This window comes from Mytilus californianus, unplaced genomic scaffold (genome assembly GCF_021869535.1).
Source record: "Mytilus californianus isolate M0D057914Y unplaced genomic scaffold, xbMytCali1.0.p SCAF_1, whole genome shotgun sequence".
Classification (NCBI taxonomy): domain Eukaryota; kingdom Metazoa; phylum Mollusca; class Bivalvia; order Mytilida; family Mytilidae; genus Mytilus; species Mytilus californianus.
Window position 1 is genome coordinate 64,978,546 of NW_026262581.1, and position 16,975 is coordinate 64,995,520.

General features: G+C 31.9%; 1 protein-coding gene across 2 annotated transcripts in view; it reads right to left on the bottom strand.

Annotated features, from left to right (window-relative positions):
- Positions 1-1,955: 1,955 nt before the first annotated feature.
- LOC127706134 (dystrophin-like) overlaps positions 1,956-16,975 on the bottom strand; it is a 32,244-nt gene continuing 17,224 nt past the window's right edge. Inside the window, exons 7-18 of one of the 2 annotated variants that reach the window (XM_052210585.1) lie at positions 16,344-16,423; positions 15,723-15,797; positions 14,724-14,835; positions 13,522-13,576; positions 11,810-11,921; positions 11,130-11,260; positions 9,993-10,131; positions 9,037-9,179; positions 8,103-8,184; positions 6,434-6,561; positions 5,048-5,322; positions 1,956-2,393 (exon numbers count right to left, since the gene is read on the bottom strand). In XM_052210585.1, coding sequence (XP_052066545.1) covers positions 2,293-2,393; positions 5,048-5,322; positions 6,434-6,561; positions 8,103-8,184; positions 9,037-9,179; positions 9,993-10,131; positions 11,130-11,260; positions 11,810-11,921; positions 13,522-13,576; positions 14,724-14,835; positions 15,723-15,797; positions 16,344-16,423 — 1,433 coding nt within the window. In that variant the 3' untranslated portion in view covers positions 1,956-2,292. Of the gene's footprint in view, positions 2,394-4,809; positions 4,938-4,992; positions 5,323-6,433; positions 6,562-8,102; positions 8,185-9,036; positions 9,180-9,992; positions 10,132-11,129; positions 11,261-11,809; positions 11,922-13,521; positions 13,577-14,723; positions 14,836-15,722; positions 15,798-16,343; positions 16,424-16,975 lie in introns of those variants that run through there. The other variant, XM_052210591.1, reaches the window with a different exon arrangement.

The following is a 16,975-nucleotide window of genomic DNA, read 5'->3' on the forward strand; positions in this document are numbered from 1 at the left end:
ATCATCACCAAAAAGTATACAGATCTTAAGATTAATATAACTAAGAAGTGTGTAAAGTTTTAAGCAATAATCATAAATCGTTTTTGAGATACAACGCGACATGTGAAAAAAAACACACACCTGTTTTAGTTACTAAGTCCCGTAACTCAAAAAGTTTTAATCTTATTTTCACCAAAAAGTATACAGATCGTTTGACCATCATAAGAAACAACTATATTAAGTTTCATGAAATTTGGATAAGTCATTCTCAAGTTACATTGCGACATGTTTACGCCGGACAGACAGACGGACAGACAGACGGACGGACGCCGGACATTTGTATACCATAATACGTCCCGTCAAAAAATTGACGGGCGTATAAAAAGCGCAAGTGTCGCTCAAAATATTTTTTGCCAGCAAATAGATTAACACAAAATACCCTCACTTAAATGTCTTTATGGGCAACAATTTTGTTCAATATTAATTGTAATAAAATCAATATTTTGCATATTTTAAACCATTTTACTGATTAACGTAATTGCCTGGCTGTACAACTCAAAATAACATTGTTTTTTTAAAAAGTACATTTGTACATACATTTAACATTTAATTCTTAAAATCTGAGACAGTTTGAAATATATTTAATTTCAGGGCAAATGTGGCCCCAAACCGTACCTTGTCTTTAATGATATACATTTATTGTAAACAATGATAGGGATTATTATTTCTAGTAATTTATGAGTATAGTTGAGTTTTGCCATGGGTTCTTTTAATTAAAGGAAAAATCTATCAAAACATTATTGCATATAAATAGATGCCCTATAAAAGCTGTACAAATCAATATAAATACAAAAAATATTGCACAAAATGTGAGTAAATACTGTCACAACACTATCCCTACAAACCTTTCTATATCTATTCACAACAGAAAGTATGAAAAAATAAGGGTACTTACTTGGGTTATACAAGTTTTTAAACTATCTTTATTTACAAATGGTGCAAGACTATCATGGGTGGTGAAGTTCCTTTAAAAACACCTGTAGAAGCATTTCTATTTTTAAATCTGATATATAGACTGTAGCATGTACAGATACTGATGTTCTTGTTGTAAGATTAATTGGTCTTTGTTAAAAACTAGAGGCTCTAAAGAACCTGTGTTGCTCACGTAGGTCTATGTGCATATTCAACAAAGGACACTCTCCAACATTGTAGACGAGAATAGAACTCATGACAAAAATCTGTTTTGTTATCATGTGTTGCTGATCATTTAATCTGTTTAGTTTCTCTATCTTCTTTAGTTTTTTTCTCAAATCACAAAAGAGGGTAAAAAAAAAATCCTCATTTAAGGGTAATCACTCGTATAAAGAGTGACAGTCTACTAACTATATCGGCAAAATTTGACTTGTTAGTAGATCTTGCCTTGCTGATCATTTTTGTGATTTTAAGTGTCTATTTATCTATTATAATTTTTATCATATAAGGCAATACGCAAAAAAAATGGTAAAATCTTCATTAAACGGCAAAAAATCCATACTGTCTTAATTTTAGATCTTATCTATTACAATTTTTAAGATATAAGGCAAAAATGCAAAAAATTGGTAAAAATCGTCATCAAAGGGCAAAAGCTCTAATGAGGAGTCGACTGACGATTTCGACCATGCAGACTTATTTGTAAAACTTGTCTTGCTGATAATTTTTGCAGTTTAAAGTTTCGCTCTATCTTTTATAGTTTTCTAGATAATAGGCAAAGATGAATAAAATGGTAAAATTTGTCATTTAAGGACAACAACTATAAGAAGTCGTCTGACAGTTTTGACACATAGGAACAATTGGTAGAGCTCAACATTCTGAACATTTTGTCTGTCATTGGTATTCACTAAATGGCACACTTTAAAGTGATGACGTCCTTATGTGGCTAATTAAACTTCTTGAATCAATGTGATAAAAAATAATAAGATGTGCACAACTTCAACTTTGTTTGATTTCCTTGGAGTTTAGTTACAGATTAACAAAAGTGTGAAGTGTCGACGAAAAGTGTTTTGCTCAACTATGCAAGCGACACAAAAACAAGGCATTAAACCTTCAATGACAGTGAAAGAAAAATCATGATATCTTCATACAATACCACTGAAAAAGCTTCATTTGGAAACTATACTTAAAAAAATAACTTTAACTTGGCATATATGTATAACCAACTATGAATAGCTTCAGTCACAAAATCTGACATTTCTTTTCATACATTGGTTATCCTTTGATGCTTAATATCTATAGATAGCCCAAGGATAAAAATCTTGCACATTAATGGAAGCTCTGCTAGTAATAAGTATGAATAGCTTCACTAACATAGTCTGACATTGCTGCTCCTATTGTAGATGCTGCTTGTAACATTTCATCATTGGCTGTTGTAGAGTAAGCTGAAATTATAAAACAATATATGATTATTGAAATAATGCTACAAGAGGGCTGATCAGACTTTTGATATTGTCTTTTGTGATTATAAGTCTATTATATGAATGTTAAAAATCTCATTTTTTATACTTTTTTTTTATTAGTTCAGTCATTTGTAATGATAACCACCACACAAATTTGATTTTGGCTTAATGTTAGAGGAATTACTTTTTTATAATATTCAATCTATGCTGAAATCTAAATTTAATAATGTCAGAATAAAAAAAAAAAAAAAAATTAAATTATTTTTTGTAAAAACAATATCCGAGAAACCTGTTCCATTTTCTGTATAAATAATACATCTAACCTATTTTACTTATATGTATTATTTATACAGAACAGGTTTCTCGGATATTGTTTTTACAAAAAATAATTTAAATTTTTTTTTTTTTAATTCAGACATTATTAAACCATTTTCTGTTTAAGCAACACCTGAATAAGATAGGTTACTTGGGAATACCTGCTCAATTTTCTGTATGAAGAATACCCGAGTAAAATAGGTTATTTAGGAAAACCTATTCCATTTTCTGTATGAAAAGATACCTGATTAAGATAGGTTACTTTGGAAAACCTATTCTACTTTCTGTAAGCAATACCTGATTAAGAAAGGTTACTTAGAAAAACTGCTCCATTTTCTGTTTATAAAGTACCTGCATAAGATAAGTAATTTTGGAAAACCTTTTCCATTTTTTGTAGGAACAAGAGTGCACACCCTGAAATGTCTCGCCTTCTTTACAAATCATTGATATTATGTTGATAATCCTAAATATAAAGCTTTACTACAACTATCACATACACTTAACATGATCCAAGAAAATGAGGTCAAGGTCATATAAACCAAACAAGAAATACATGTACACCTTACAATCATTCAATACACTAAATATAGTTGACCTATTGTTTATAGTTTCTAAGATACAGACTTAACCAAGAAAACTAAACATTGACCAATGAACCAAGAAAATGAGGTCAAGGTCAGATGAACAATGCCAGGCAGACATGTACTACAGCTTGCAATCCTTCCATACAACAAATATAGTTGACCTATTGCTTATAGTATTAGAAAAACAGACCAAAACACAAAAACTTAACACTGAGCAATGAACCGTGAAAATGAGGTCAAGGTCAAATAAAACCTGCAAGACTGACAGGTACATCATAAAATATTTCCATACACCAAATATAGATGACCTATTGCATAAAGTATTAGAAAAAAAGACTAAAACTCAAAAACTTAACTTTGACCACTGAACCATGAAAATGAGGTCAAGGTCAGAAGACACCTGCCCGCTAGACATGTACACCTTACAATCATTCCATACACCAAATATAGTAGACCTATGGCATACAGTATAAGAAAAACAGACCAAAACACAAAAACTTAACTATAACCACTGAACCATGAAAATGAGGTCAAGGTCAGATGACACCTGCCAGTTGGACATGTACACCTTACAGTCCTTTCATACACCGAATATACTAGACCTATTGCTTATAGTATCTGAGATATGGACTTGACCACCAAAACTTAATCTTGTTCACTGATCCATGAAATGAGGTCGAGGTCAAGTGAAAACTGTGAGACGGGCATGAGGACCTTGCAAGGTACGCACATACCAAATATAGTTGAACTATTACATATAGTATTAGAAATAAGACCAAAACTCAAAAACTTAACTTTGACCACTGAACCATGAAAATGAGGTCAAAGTCAGATGACACCTGCCCGCTAGACATGTACACCTTACAATCATTCCATACACCAAATATAATAGACCTATGGCATACAGTATAAGAAAAACAGATCAAAACACAAAAACTTAACTATAACCACTGAACCATGAAAATGAGGTCAAGGTCAGATGACACCTGCCAGTTGGACATGTTCACCTTACAGTCCTTCCATACACCAAATATACTAGACCTATTGCTTATAGTATCTGAGATATGGACTTGACCACCAAAACTTAACCTTGTTCACTTATCCATGAAATGAGGTCGAGGTCAAGTGAAAACTGTCTGACGTGCATGAGGACCTTGCAAGGTACGCACATACCAAATATAGTTATCCTATTACTTATAATAAGAGAGAATCTAACATTACAAAAAATCTGAACTTTTTTTTCAAGTAGTCACTGAACCATGAAAATGAGGTCAAGGACATTGGACATGTGACTGACGGAAACTTCGTAACATGAGGCATCCATATACAAAGTATGAAGCATCCAGACCTTCCACCTTCTAAAATATAAAGCTTTTAAGAAGTTAGCTAACGCCGCCGCCGCCGGATCACTATCCCTATGTCGAGCTTTCTGCGACAAAAGTCGCAGGCTCGACAAAAACACCTGAGTAAGATCAGTTACTCAGGAAAACCTGCTCCATTTTCTGTTTATAAAGTACCTGCATAAGATAAGTAATTTTGGAAAACCTTTTCCATTTTTTGTAGGAAAAACACCTGAGTAAGATCAGTTACTCAGGAAAACCTGCTCCATTTTATGTATAAACAATACCTGAGTAAGATAGGTTTCTCAGGAAAACCTGCTCCATTTTATGTATAAAAAATACCTGAGTAAGATAGGTTACTCAGGAAAACCTGCTCCATTTTATGTATAAACAATACCTGAGTAAGATAGGTTACTTGGGAAAACTTGCTCCATTTTGTGAACAAGGTTATCCATCTCTGCTTCCTCGTCAATGTAAGCTCTACTGTGTGCATAGCTTGGTAGTGTAAAATGTGACGGACTAACATCTATGTAATCTAAACTATCGTAAGACATTCTATTTCTGCTGTCACTACATGGTTCTGTCACAAAGCTGTCTGAGTATCGATGTATGGCAGATATCTTGGATCTCGATAATTTGTCTGGATCATCGGGAGACGAAAGTGGACTATATCTGTAAAATTTTGAAAAAATCAATTCGTTTAGCTTACTGCTTTTTCATTTCTGTATATATCCTCAAAGCTGTTCTGTTTCTTTCATTTTGTTGTACAAATACTGAAATGATTGATTGATTGAATTTGGTGTTTAACTCTACTTTCAGCACTATAAGTTATTTTGAGGTTTTGCAAGTTTTTATTGGTGGAGGATGGGGTACCCTGAAAAGCACTTGGCAGCATACTGAAATGACACACAACCCTTAAGATTCTGAAAGTGCACAATGTTTATTTTACAGTATTTCATGAGATTGCGGAACCATGTACATTTATACCACATCATTTCTTTTCTCATCTGCCTCTAAATCTTTACAAACTACCATTGATTTTTATCAGTGTGAGATTGCTTACTTGTATGTTAAGGATATAAGTACTGTAAATTCAGAAATTACTGGGATCATTTATTTTTTTGACATGACCAACCAGGATTTCAGGAAAAGCTGCATACAGATATATGTATCAGCTATCAGAATGCAAGTTCAAATTATTGCGATACTTACCCAGTCTTATTTTTGGCATTAGAAAAAACATCGCTAAAATTTCTGAATTTACAGAATCAATTCTCAATTTTAGCTTTGTTTTCCAAGATCAATAATTATATATAACATAACATCAAATGTTATGCTCAGTGTAAATACCTAAGTATCAACAACATTCTTCTGCACTGATTACATTATTCTCATCCTTATCTAAATTTCTCTGTTATTAAATATCACTTTAGTTCATAGCAAGTATACATTACATAAACAGTTAACAGAGGGAAATGTCATGCCTGTGTGACCTCATCACAAACTTTCACAACTGTTGATTCCAAGGACTTTGGAAACAGCATGCCTTAGTCTCACTGACTGTCAATTCTTTTGTTGTAGGCTAGATTAAAACCAGCCTTTTTTTCTCCCAACTAACAATGGACATTGTTTTATTAATTCACATGGAGAACATCCAAAAAATGGCCGAGATGATAACCCAAACTATTGTTAATTCAGAATTTCAATCTTCAACAAACAACAATTACATGAGATGAATGTAATAAATGATGTATAAGAATATTACAGAATACGTTTAACCTACTGTGGAGTATGACTGCGATGTTGAAGATAACCATGAGTGATTTCAGCCTTAATTGGACTTGGCTTAGCAGGCTCATAACTGTTTAATCCAACTGAATAAGTATTCTCTAATGGTGCTAATGGAAGATTCTAAAATACAATAATAAAACATGATTATTAACCTTAAAAAAATCTTTACCATGTCTTTTTCTGAAACACAATTAAACTAAATAATCTATAATATTCAATAAAATTGAGAATGGATATGGGGAATATGTCAAAGAGACAACAACCTGACCAAAGAGCAGACAACAGCCCAAAGCCACCAATGGGTCTTCAATGCAGCGAGAAAATCCCGCACCCGGAGGTGGTCCTCAGCTGGCCCCTTAATAAAATTGTGTGCTAGTTCAGTGAAAATGGACGTCACACTAAACTCCAAAACAAATAAATGAACTAAAATTAAAACAAGAGTGCACACGCTGAAATGTCTCGCCTTCTTTACTAATCATTGATATTATGTTGATAGTCCTAAATATAAAGCTTTATTACAACTGTCACATAAACTTAACATTAACCAAGTAAACTAAACATTGACCAATGAACCATGAAAATGAGGTCAAGGTCAGATGAACCATGCTAGGCAGGCATGTACAGCTAACAATTCTTCCATACAACAAATATAGTTGACCTATTGCTTATAGTTTAAGAAAAACAGACGAAAACACAAAAACTTAACACTGAGCAATGAACCTTGAAAATGAGGTCAAGGTAAGATGACACCTGCCAACTAGACATGTACACCTTACAATCATTCCATACACCAAATATAGCTGACCTATTGCATGCAGTATTAGAAAAAAAGACCAAATCTCAAAAACTTAACTTTGACCACTGAACCATGAAAATGAGGTCAAGGTCAGATGACACCTGCCAGCTAGACATGTACACCTTACAATCATTCCATACACCAAATATAGTAGACCTATTGCATACAGTATAAGAAAAACAGACCAAAACACAAAAACTTAACTATAACCACTGAACCATGAAAATGAGGTCAAGGTCACATGACACCTGCCAGTTGGACATGTACACCTTACAGTCCTTCCATACACCGAATATACTAGACCTATTGCTTATAGTATCTGAGATATGGACTTGACCACGAAAACTTAACCTTGTTCACTGATCCATGAAATGAGGTCGAGGTCAAGTGAAAACTGTCTGACGGGCATGAGGACCTTGCAAGGTACGCACATACCAAATATAGTTATCCTATTACTTATAATAAGAGAGAATTTAACATTACAAAAAATCTGAACTTTTTTTTCAAGTAGTCACTGAACCATGAAAATGAGGTCAAGGACATTGGACATGTGACTGACGGAAACTTCATAACATGAGGCATCCATATACAAAGTATGAAGCATCCAGGTCTTCCATCTTCTAAAATATAAAGCTTTTAAGAAGTTAACTAACGCCGCCGCCGCCGCCGCCGCCGTAGCCGCCGCCGCCACCGCCGGATCGCTATCCCTATGTCGAGCTTTCTGCGACAAAAGTCGCAGGCTCGACAAAAACATACAAGACTAACAAAGGCCGGAGGCTCCTGACTTGGGACAGGCACAAAAAGCAGGGGGATTAAACATGTTTTGTGAGATCTCAACCCTTATTTCAAAGTAATCATTATGTACCTTTTTTCTAGGTTCACCACCTGACAAGTTACTCTCTGTATCAGAAGATTCTCTAAATTCTGCCAACTGCTGATGCAACTGTCTAAAAATAAACATTACTATCTTTATTAAAAAAAAAAAATGGTTTTCGTAAGTTTTTTTGTGGAATACTGGTAAATTCTCTGGTTCATGTTAATCTGCATAATTTTGAGGTGCAAATCAACTGACAAGTAAAATAAAGTGAACATTATCTTATGTTTGTGTACTGTTATCTTTCCTGCATGAAGAGATATTTCTCAAATCAAGCAGAAAGAAGTGTGAGGAAAAGTGATTCAGAAATGCAATAATTAGGTTGGCCTATCCTGCAATGTGAAACCAAATTGTGACATTTCTATTGGCTATTTGTTAGGTCAATAATGACTTTCAAAGGTCACAACAGAATAATTTTCTTCCCTGGTAAAGGAGATATGTAACTTCTGCAATGACAATATACAAAACACTCACATTTTCACCTGAGTATTCTCTTTGACAAAGCCAATTCCATTATGAAGCATAAAAAAAGCTTAAAAATGTTTGATGTTAACGTTTAACGCTGGAAGTAGAACTATCACATGAAAATGTTTAGGTACTAAAGATAAGAACATTTTGAAGAATTTTATTTAGCAAAATCGGAATTTTTAACATATCAGAAATAGTTTTAACAACTCATGAGAATAGGATATCACTTGATATCAACTCTAGTTATTTAATTTCAAAACTAAGAATAAACTTGTTATACAATTTCAATAATCATAATGAAATTATGTAACTCGAGCTGACATCAAGTAATATACAATTCTCATTCTTTATAAAACCTATCATCATCAATACATGTATATCTTTATATTTTCATGACATAACAATGAAGTTATTATCTGTAATAGCAAGCTTTTTTGCTTTTTATTTTATACAATACCTGTTTTCATCCTCCAGCTGTTTGATAAATTTTTCCAATTCCTTTCGTTGTTGTATCAATGAATCTGAATCTTCTGTTTTGGTATCAGAAATTCTTCTCTTTTTATCTTCAGCGTGAACTTGAACAGTAAAAGTCATGTTTTCCTAGAAATAGAAACATCAGGATAATTAATTCCCTAATATGTGACCAAGATATTTATATTAAATTAGAATAAACTCATTTGCCAAGAAATATTTACTTCTCAAACTTATCCAATACACTTTACTGAAGTATGACTGTGTATACAACTGGAACAAAGGAGATGGATGCCAAAACAGTATTTTAATTACCAATACCGTTTCTGTTCTGCAGGATACATATGATTTCCTTGTGTGTTCTAGCATACTTGAATTTAAATATGTATTTCAATGGTTTATTTATATGCTAAAATTTCACAAGAAATTTAGAATTGTTCAATTACATTTTGAAATTCTTATAATATGCACACATTCAGCATATGTGAGAATATTCTGTACAAGTAAATGGCTTTATTTCAAAGGTTTGAAAGTAGTTAGGGGGACAAACTGTGTGTAACAGATTGGGAAATTTTACAAAAATTTAAGAATGTTAAAAAATCTAGCATTTTGGGGAAAATGGAACAAAATCAAAATCTTGTAAATATCATATGTAGCATAATTGTAAACGAAATTGGTGACCCCAATTTTTTTTATGAAACATATATTTTGCACATGTACAATACAGAAATACAGAAATTTAAGTGACAGTAACATATCCTTTTTAAAGAAAATTTGTACGTCAGGTTTTTGTAGAAAAAGGCCATTTAAAGTCAAATTATTAAATTTTTGTACCATATTTACGTGCATCCTATACATTAGTAAACTGAAAAGTAATGCATGGTATGGAACAGTTTATATCCTTTTTATATATCATGGTATATTTGACAAAGCTAAACTTACCTTATTTTCATCATTTGGTGTACCAACTTCTTGTGTCAAGTCATATGTACTTGGATGTCTTTCTGCTTGAGTGAGTTTGTGAGCATTGTTTGTCATGGCTGAGTGAATATTCGGCACAGGAGGTTCAATTCTGTTATTCCTGTAAAAAAAAGAGAAACACAAATTACACAATCTTCTACTCAAAAGAGTACTATAATATTCTTGTCACAGACATGTTTGGGTTATGATTTTCTCTGCATGACAAGATCATATGTTGCAATATGAGAAAAGAATAGTTTTAAATTTTGGAACATAGTTGCAGAAATCCATAATCACTTTCTAATAACATCATCTTAACAACTTATGAAAATTAATTGTCAAAGTAAAAATAATGAAAAGAAAGTTTTTCTTAATAAAATTTGATTTTGAGATTACTATGGATTCACTTATTTTCGTGGGTCTCAATTTTAGTGGATTGATAAAAAGTTTGTTTTTGTGGATATTTGAATTCAAAGTTTGGACAAATTCTGAATGCAATCCTATAGGAAATTTGCATTTCGGGGAATACTTGAATATGTAACTAACTTTCTACCACACGAATAATTATGAGTCAACATTTTTTTTCAAATTCAAAGGAAAAATTATTTGAAATTATAAATGATTATTCCACTACATCATAAAACTGCTATTTTCAGATTTTTGTAATGATTTTCATAGCATTTTAACATTTTCAATTACTTTTTAGTTCATTACTAATACTCATTTTGAGCTATTGATACTGTAAATTCAAAAATTATTGCGAGGTTTATATCAATGTGAATAATGCGACTGTATGAGTATTGCAATAATAAGAACTCTCATTCTCTTATCTGATACATATATCTGTATGACGATTTTCCTGAAATCGCAATAATTAATCTTACATTTTTGTCCATTCTTAATAAATCGCAATAATAAATGCACACAATATTTCTGAAATTACAGTATACAATTAAGCATTTCTAAAAATGAACTTAAACACACAATTTAAAAACATCGGGATGAATGGTTAAAGATAAATATATATGCCTCCATAACATTTTGTTGTGGAGTATAACGTAAATGCCTAGAGCTAGACTCTTCATGCTTCAAGGAAGTTACCATATATAAAGAACCTACCATGTATGAGGATAGTACTGGTTTTCTGACATGATAGGCAAATACTTTAGTTTAGACTTCTGTCTGTATTTCTTACTCAAATTATTACGAACTGTTGTCAAAAATGCTTTTGTGTCTTCTTTTGTTGTTGTCTACAAAGTATAATAAATATGTTAGCAAATAAATTTTGGATCTAAATATAATAATAAATTATATAAAGGTAACTTATTGTAGCAGTTGATTTTGATGACAAATCAGGTCAAACTATCTTGAAAGAAAGTTATTTGACACCAACCTGAACTCTTTAAGAAAAGAACCCTACTTGTTATTTGCTAATTTACCTCTGTTGGCAATTATAACCTTTCCAAAGTTATAGCACTAAGGGTTATCTTAAAATAAGTGCATGCTATAAATGTATATATTATTTTCAACCGTATCTACATTTATGAAGATAGTTTTTTTCAAACTTAATTAAAAAAGAAGGTATCATTTTACGTACAATTTACCTTCACTTTGGGAAATTTGTATATCTAAATTTAGTAATTATCCACTTGCAATTACAAAAATGTATTCTACATTTGTGTTAGTAATTTTATTCTTAATTTTACTGGGTTAATTTCCAATGAGTTTATATATGTAAGCTTTGAAATTGTTAAGAATTTGTGGACAATGAAGCAATTTCACTTACAAAACATACTTACAGCCATACAGTACTCTTGTATTGGATGTTTTAGTTTATGGGTTTTCTTTGTCCTTCCAGTGTAAAAACAATTCTGACACATGTCAAAGTTGAAGCACTTCAGACATTTATATCTACAACAGAAGATATATCTTAAAAATTTTCCTCTTCTTTGCTGCTCCCTAAACCATTCTGTCATGAATTATGCAGTACATAATAATGTAGATAGGATGACAACAAAGATATTTTGATTATCGCTCATAACATCCATGTATTAAATATAGATACAGGTACTTAATTCATCAATCAATGAAGATTTCATTAAGTAGTGCATACACTATTTTGTTTATTTTTGTTTGGTCTTTATTCTTTTGGTAAGGTGTTGTCTATATGTCTTTCTTAGACTTCTGGTTTTTGACCATCGTCTCAGTGATGGATTCAGGGGTGTTATGATCAGACATATAAATGAACATACTACTAATACTAAATGAAGGAGAAGATATGCTTGGGCCAATTTTTGGTCCAATGAATTCTAAAATCAAAACGTATTACAAAACTATAAAAAAAAAACACTCTACAAATGTTCAAAAGACATAAGTCTGTCAAATATCAATATTTGGAGGTTTTAATACAAGTTTTAGACCCTCAAACTTATTGCATTAAAAAATACAAAATCTGTCAATTTAATATATTTGCAACAGCTTTCCCCTTAAAGATGTAATGATAAAAGATGAATTATACGAAAAAGTTGATATGAGTAAAATATCTTTTTGGGTAAAGCTGTTTTCTAATGAACTTAATTAAATTTTACCACATTGCTTTCTTACAATTTTGTATTGTTGACTATTTCATATTGAATAAAATGCTCCGCAGGGCACAGCTTGATACGACCGCAGAGGTCGAACCCTGAACAGTTGGGGCAAGTATGGACACAACATTCAAGCTTGATACAGCTCTGAATTTGGATTGTGATTAAATATTTGACACAGCATAGGTTTCTGACACAGAATGAATGTGGTCTAAGAACTTAAAATTTTTAAATTGGACATTCACCTATCATGGTCCAATATCCAAAATCTAAATACATGGTTACATTCAGCATATCAAAGAACCCCAAGAATTCAATTTTTGATGAAATCAAACAAAGTTTAATATTGGACCCTTTTGACCTCAATGTGGACAAAGTTGATAACGGGGCCCAAAAATCTAAATACTTGGTTAGATTCAGCATATCAAAGAACCCCATATATTCAATTTTTGTTGAAATCAAACAAAGTTTAATTTTGGACCCCGATTTGGAGTTATTGTCTGAAAGTTACAAAAATGCTTATTTTTGGCCCCTTTTGGCCCCTAATTCCTTAACTGTTGGTACCATAACTCCCAAAATCAATCCCAACCTTCCTTTCGTGGAATTGAACCTTATGGTAAAATTTCATGGAGATCCATTCACTTAAACTAAAGTTAGAGTGCGAAAACCAATGTGTCTTCGGACGACGACGACGACGACGCCAACGTCATACCAATATACGACCAAAAAATTTTTAATTTTTGTGGTTGTATAAAAAGTGTTTGTAGCAATTTAAAAGAAACTTTCTAATGAAAATTTTCTCCTTACCGGTAAGAAAATATATTATGACACATGAATGATCTTTAAATTGTCACATGATCCCGAATTTAACTTTCTGCACTTTCTATCCAAGTATTTAACATAAGTAAAAATAACACTGGTCTCACCTGAATCCAACAATAGGACAACTTTTACAAATGTTACATTTGGCCTCATGTTTTACTGCAATGAAAGAGATATGGAGTACTTTTCATTTATATTTGTAACTGGAAATATAATCTGCTCATATAACAGTGACATTTAGAGGCTATAACCTTGAAGCATGCTTTAAGACAATTTCAAATTTAAAAGTACAAAGTATTAAAACAAAAAAGAGACAGAAGAAAGGAATATGATGAATATAATGATTCATCAGATATCATGTTAAAATAAATTGTCTATAAAACTTTTGATGATGAGACAGTTTAAAAAACCTATGTGAATTAAAGAGACTGACCCATTTTTCCTGCAGTGATCTTGGAATCTTTAATTTCAAACAATATGTTTCATAAAGAATATGTTTATATTTCCAATCATGTGTTTTAACCATTAATCAGTTATGCTATTATTCTTGCGTTGTTAACTTAAAATCAGACATTGCATAGTATTTAGCAAAGGAACATACATGTATATAGGCAATATTTTGAAATGAGTTATCTCCCATTGTCAATTATTATTTTTGGTAGATCAAACAGAGATTGATAAACCGCAGTGATCATAAACTACCTTTTGCAACTAGTGTTGTAACTAGTATAATTTCTAACAAGAAATGAGCTATCAAATTGACAAAAAAATCAGGTTTTTATGTATTTTGAAGGTGACCATTGTTAAAATTAAGCAGGCAGCTAGTACAAATTAAAGAGATTGTAAAAACAATTGATTGTATTCTTTCAGGCTTGTTTGACCTGGCATGTTCTGTGCCTTTTTTCTAATCTATCAAGGATCATATGCCCTGAATTTCAATAGTGAAAATTGTCAATATCAAATTTTTGTCATCAGTAATAGCATATTAAAATTTGACAAGCATTGGCAGAACAATTTATAAGTTACTGCACGAATATAACATAAAGTGCCATTTTCCAATTTATAAAGGACCATAACTCCTGATATGCAAAAGTGAAAATCGTCAACATCGAACATGACCTCCAATTTGCCATCAGTTATAGCATTTCAAAATTTGAAAAGCATTGGTGGAACGGTTCTTAATTTATTGCACGGAAACTGTTGACAGCCGCCAGCTACTCTTGAAAAGTAATAATAATGTTCAACCTTTCAACCACCTAAAGATAAATATTATTGAGTGTATATATTGTAAAACATGTAAACATACTTGATTCCGAAGCAGCTACTCTATGAAACGTTGGTAACCATACAAGTGTTTGGGGTTCCTTTAACAGCCATCGAAAGAAAACATCTTCTGATATTCCTACACCACTGCTGTTCTGAAATAAAACAGAGGATTCTTAGTAAAGATTCCTTTGGCATCCTGTAAGAAACTAAAATTACATTCTTATGTAAGTAATTCCATAAGAAATCAGCATCATCCTATAAAAATATTGAATTTAAAATTGGTTTTTACCTTCATTAAAGAATTTTCAGAAAAAAATAACTAGCCTTTCCAACTTCAGAGAGCATAGGACAGACAATAAGAATGTCTTGAAGAGTGTCCTTAAAATTCATTCTGTTTGGATTGAAAGAAAACAACCATGATAGGACCAACATTTTGGCATTCTTAAGAGTTTATAGCAATATGTTGTCATAAAATTCTGAAGTTTAAAAAAAGGAGGTGTTTCTTTTGTAATGACACCAGAACACTTTATCAATTTTCTATCTTATGTAACATTAAAAATATCAATCATCCAAAAGAAATTAAGCAAATGTTAATAAACATAATTACTGCTGTCAGACCTTTTCATACCTGTAGCATTCATTATAGAACTATAATATATAATAAAACTTATTGTCCTTCCCTTTGCCTATATCACCCTGCTCAGTCGCTCCATAATTTTCGTTTCACGGATTTGAGACTCAAGCAGACATTATTAGCAGGGTCACAAGTTATTAATGATGACACAATTCGTGAGGAGACATTATCATGCTTACTTTTGTCATGCATAAATATGTAAAATGGTGGGGAAATGACCAGAAAAAAACACAATCAACAGATTATCAGGTTTTTTGTGTATAGATACAGTAAAAAATCAGCGGCTCAACAAAATGTGAAGCTTTTTGCTCGTTCGCTATGCTCACTCACCAAAAAGGTTCAAATTGTGGCTCGCGGCTGATGTTTTACGACATCAATGTGCAGAAAATGATAATCTATACTTACCATCTGTATACAGTTGGTAACTGCAGGGGATACATCCTTTCCAAAAGCTCCAGCTTCATGTAAAATATCTGGCAACTGAAAAAGTAAATACAATGATGATGATGGACGGCTGTTTAACATGCTGAGGCAAATTCAATGCATATTCAGGACCAGAACATGTAAATATAATATGAATATTAACCCTGCTTTGTACCAACTGACACACTGAACCAGATTTTTAATGTGCTAATTCACAAGGTAACAGTCCGCAGGAAGACATGTCACTTTACTTGGACATATTATTCTGACTCCCAGCCAACCAGTCTTTACTCTTACTCCTAAATGTTATGTGCATAGAGGATAAGCAGCAAATACCAAGTTTAAAGTCTTTGGTTTGACCCAGCCAGGGTTCCAACCCACAACCTCCCGAAGTAGAGGCGAACATGCTATCACTAGATCACCGAGGGGGTTAAGTAAATATGACAAAACATATTGCTGCTAAAAACTTAAAATGGGTGCCTATTAGAATTTCTTGTTGAGTAATATTATTTATATCATTTTACTTAATTATGGATCACAGCAGTATATTTATATATTATTTGGATCTTGTTGTAAAACTTACAAAACTTAATTTGGTTTTACCTGTATTAAGTCTTCTAAGAACAAGGCAAAGTTGGTACTGCTAATGAATGTACTAGGATCATGGATTTCATTGTAATAAGCTGAAATTAAATTTAGAAACATAGCTTGAAAAAAATTCTGCAGTTTAATGCAGTGGTTGTCATTAGAACACAAAGTTATTCAGGCAAATTGCATTCATTAAAGACAAAATGCATTAAAATTTGTTATCATTAAACACTGTCAATTTAAAATGCATTGAAATCCAAAAATTTGTTTTCCTATTATCAGTTAGGTGATTGGAACGGACAACATGTTCCATCAATACTTTTTTTAAATATGTCATATATACATGTATTAAAGACATTTTGATATAATTCAAAGAATTATACTATGGTCAAGTTAAAGTAAATGGGCTATGTCACAGATTTTGGTAAAATTTTGCATACAACTTCGACTCTAACTGAAAATTGAAAAAAAAAATGAATATATCTCTTTTATTTTCTGAAATATTATTGATTGAATTATTTCAAAAAAAGTGAACATTTGTATAGAAAGAACATAATATTGGTGAAAAACGTTCTTAAATATGTCTTAAAATCATCAAATCTCCAATTTCCAATACATAGATTTTTCTAAAACAAGAGTGCACACGC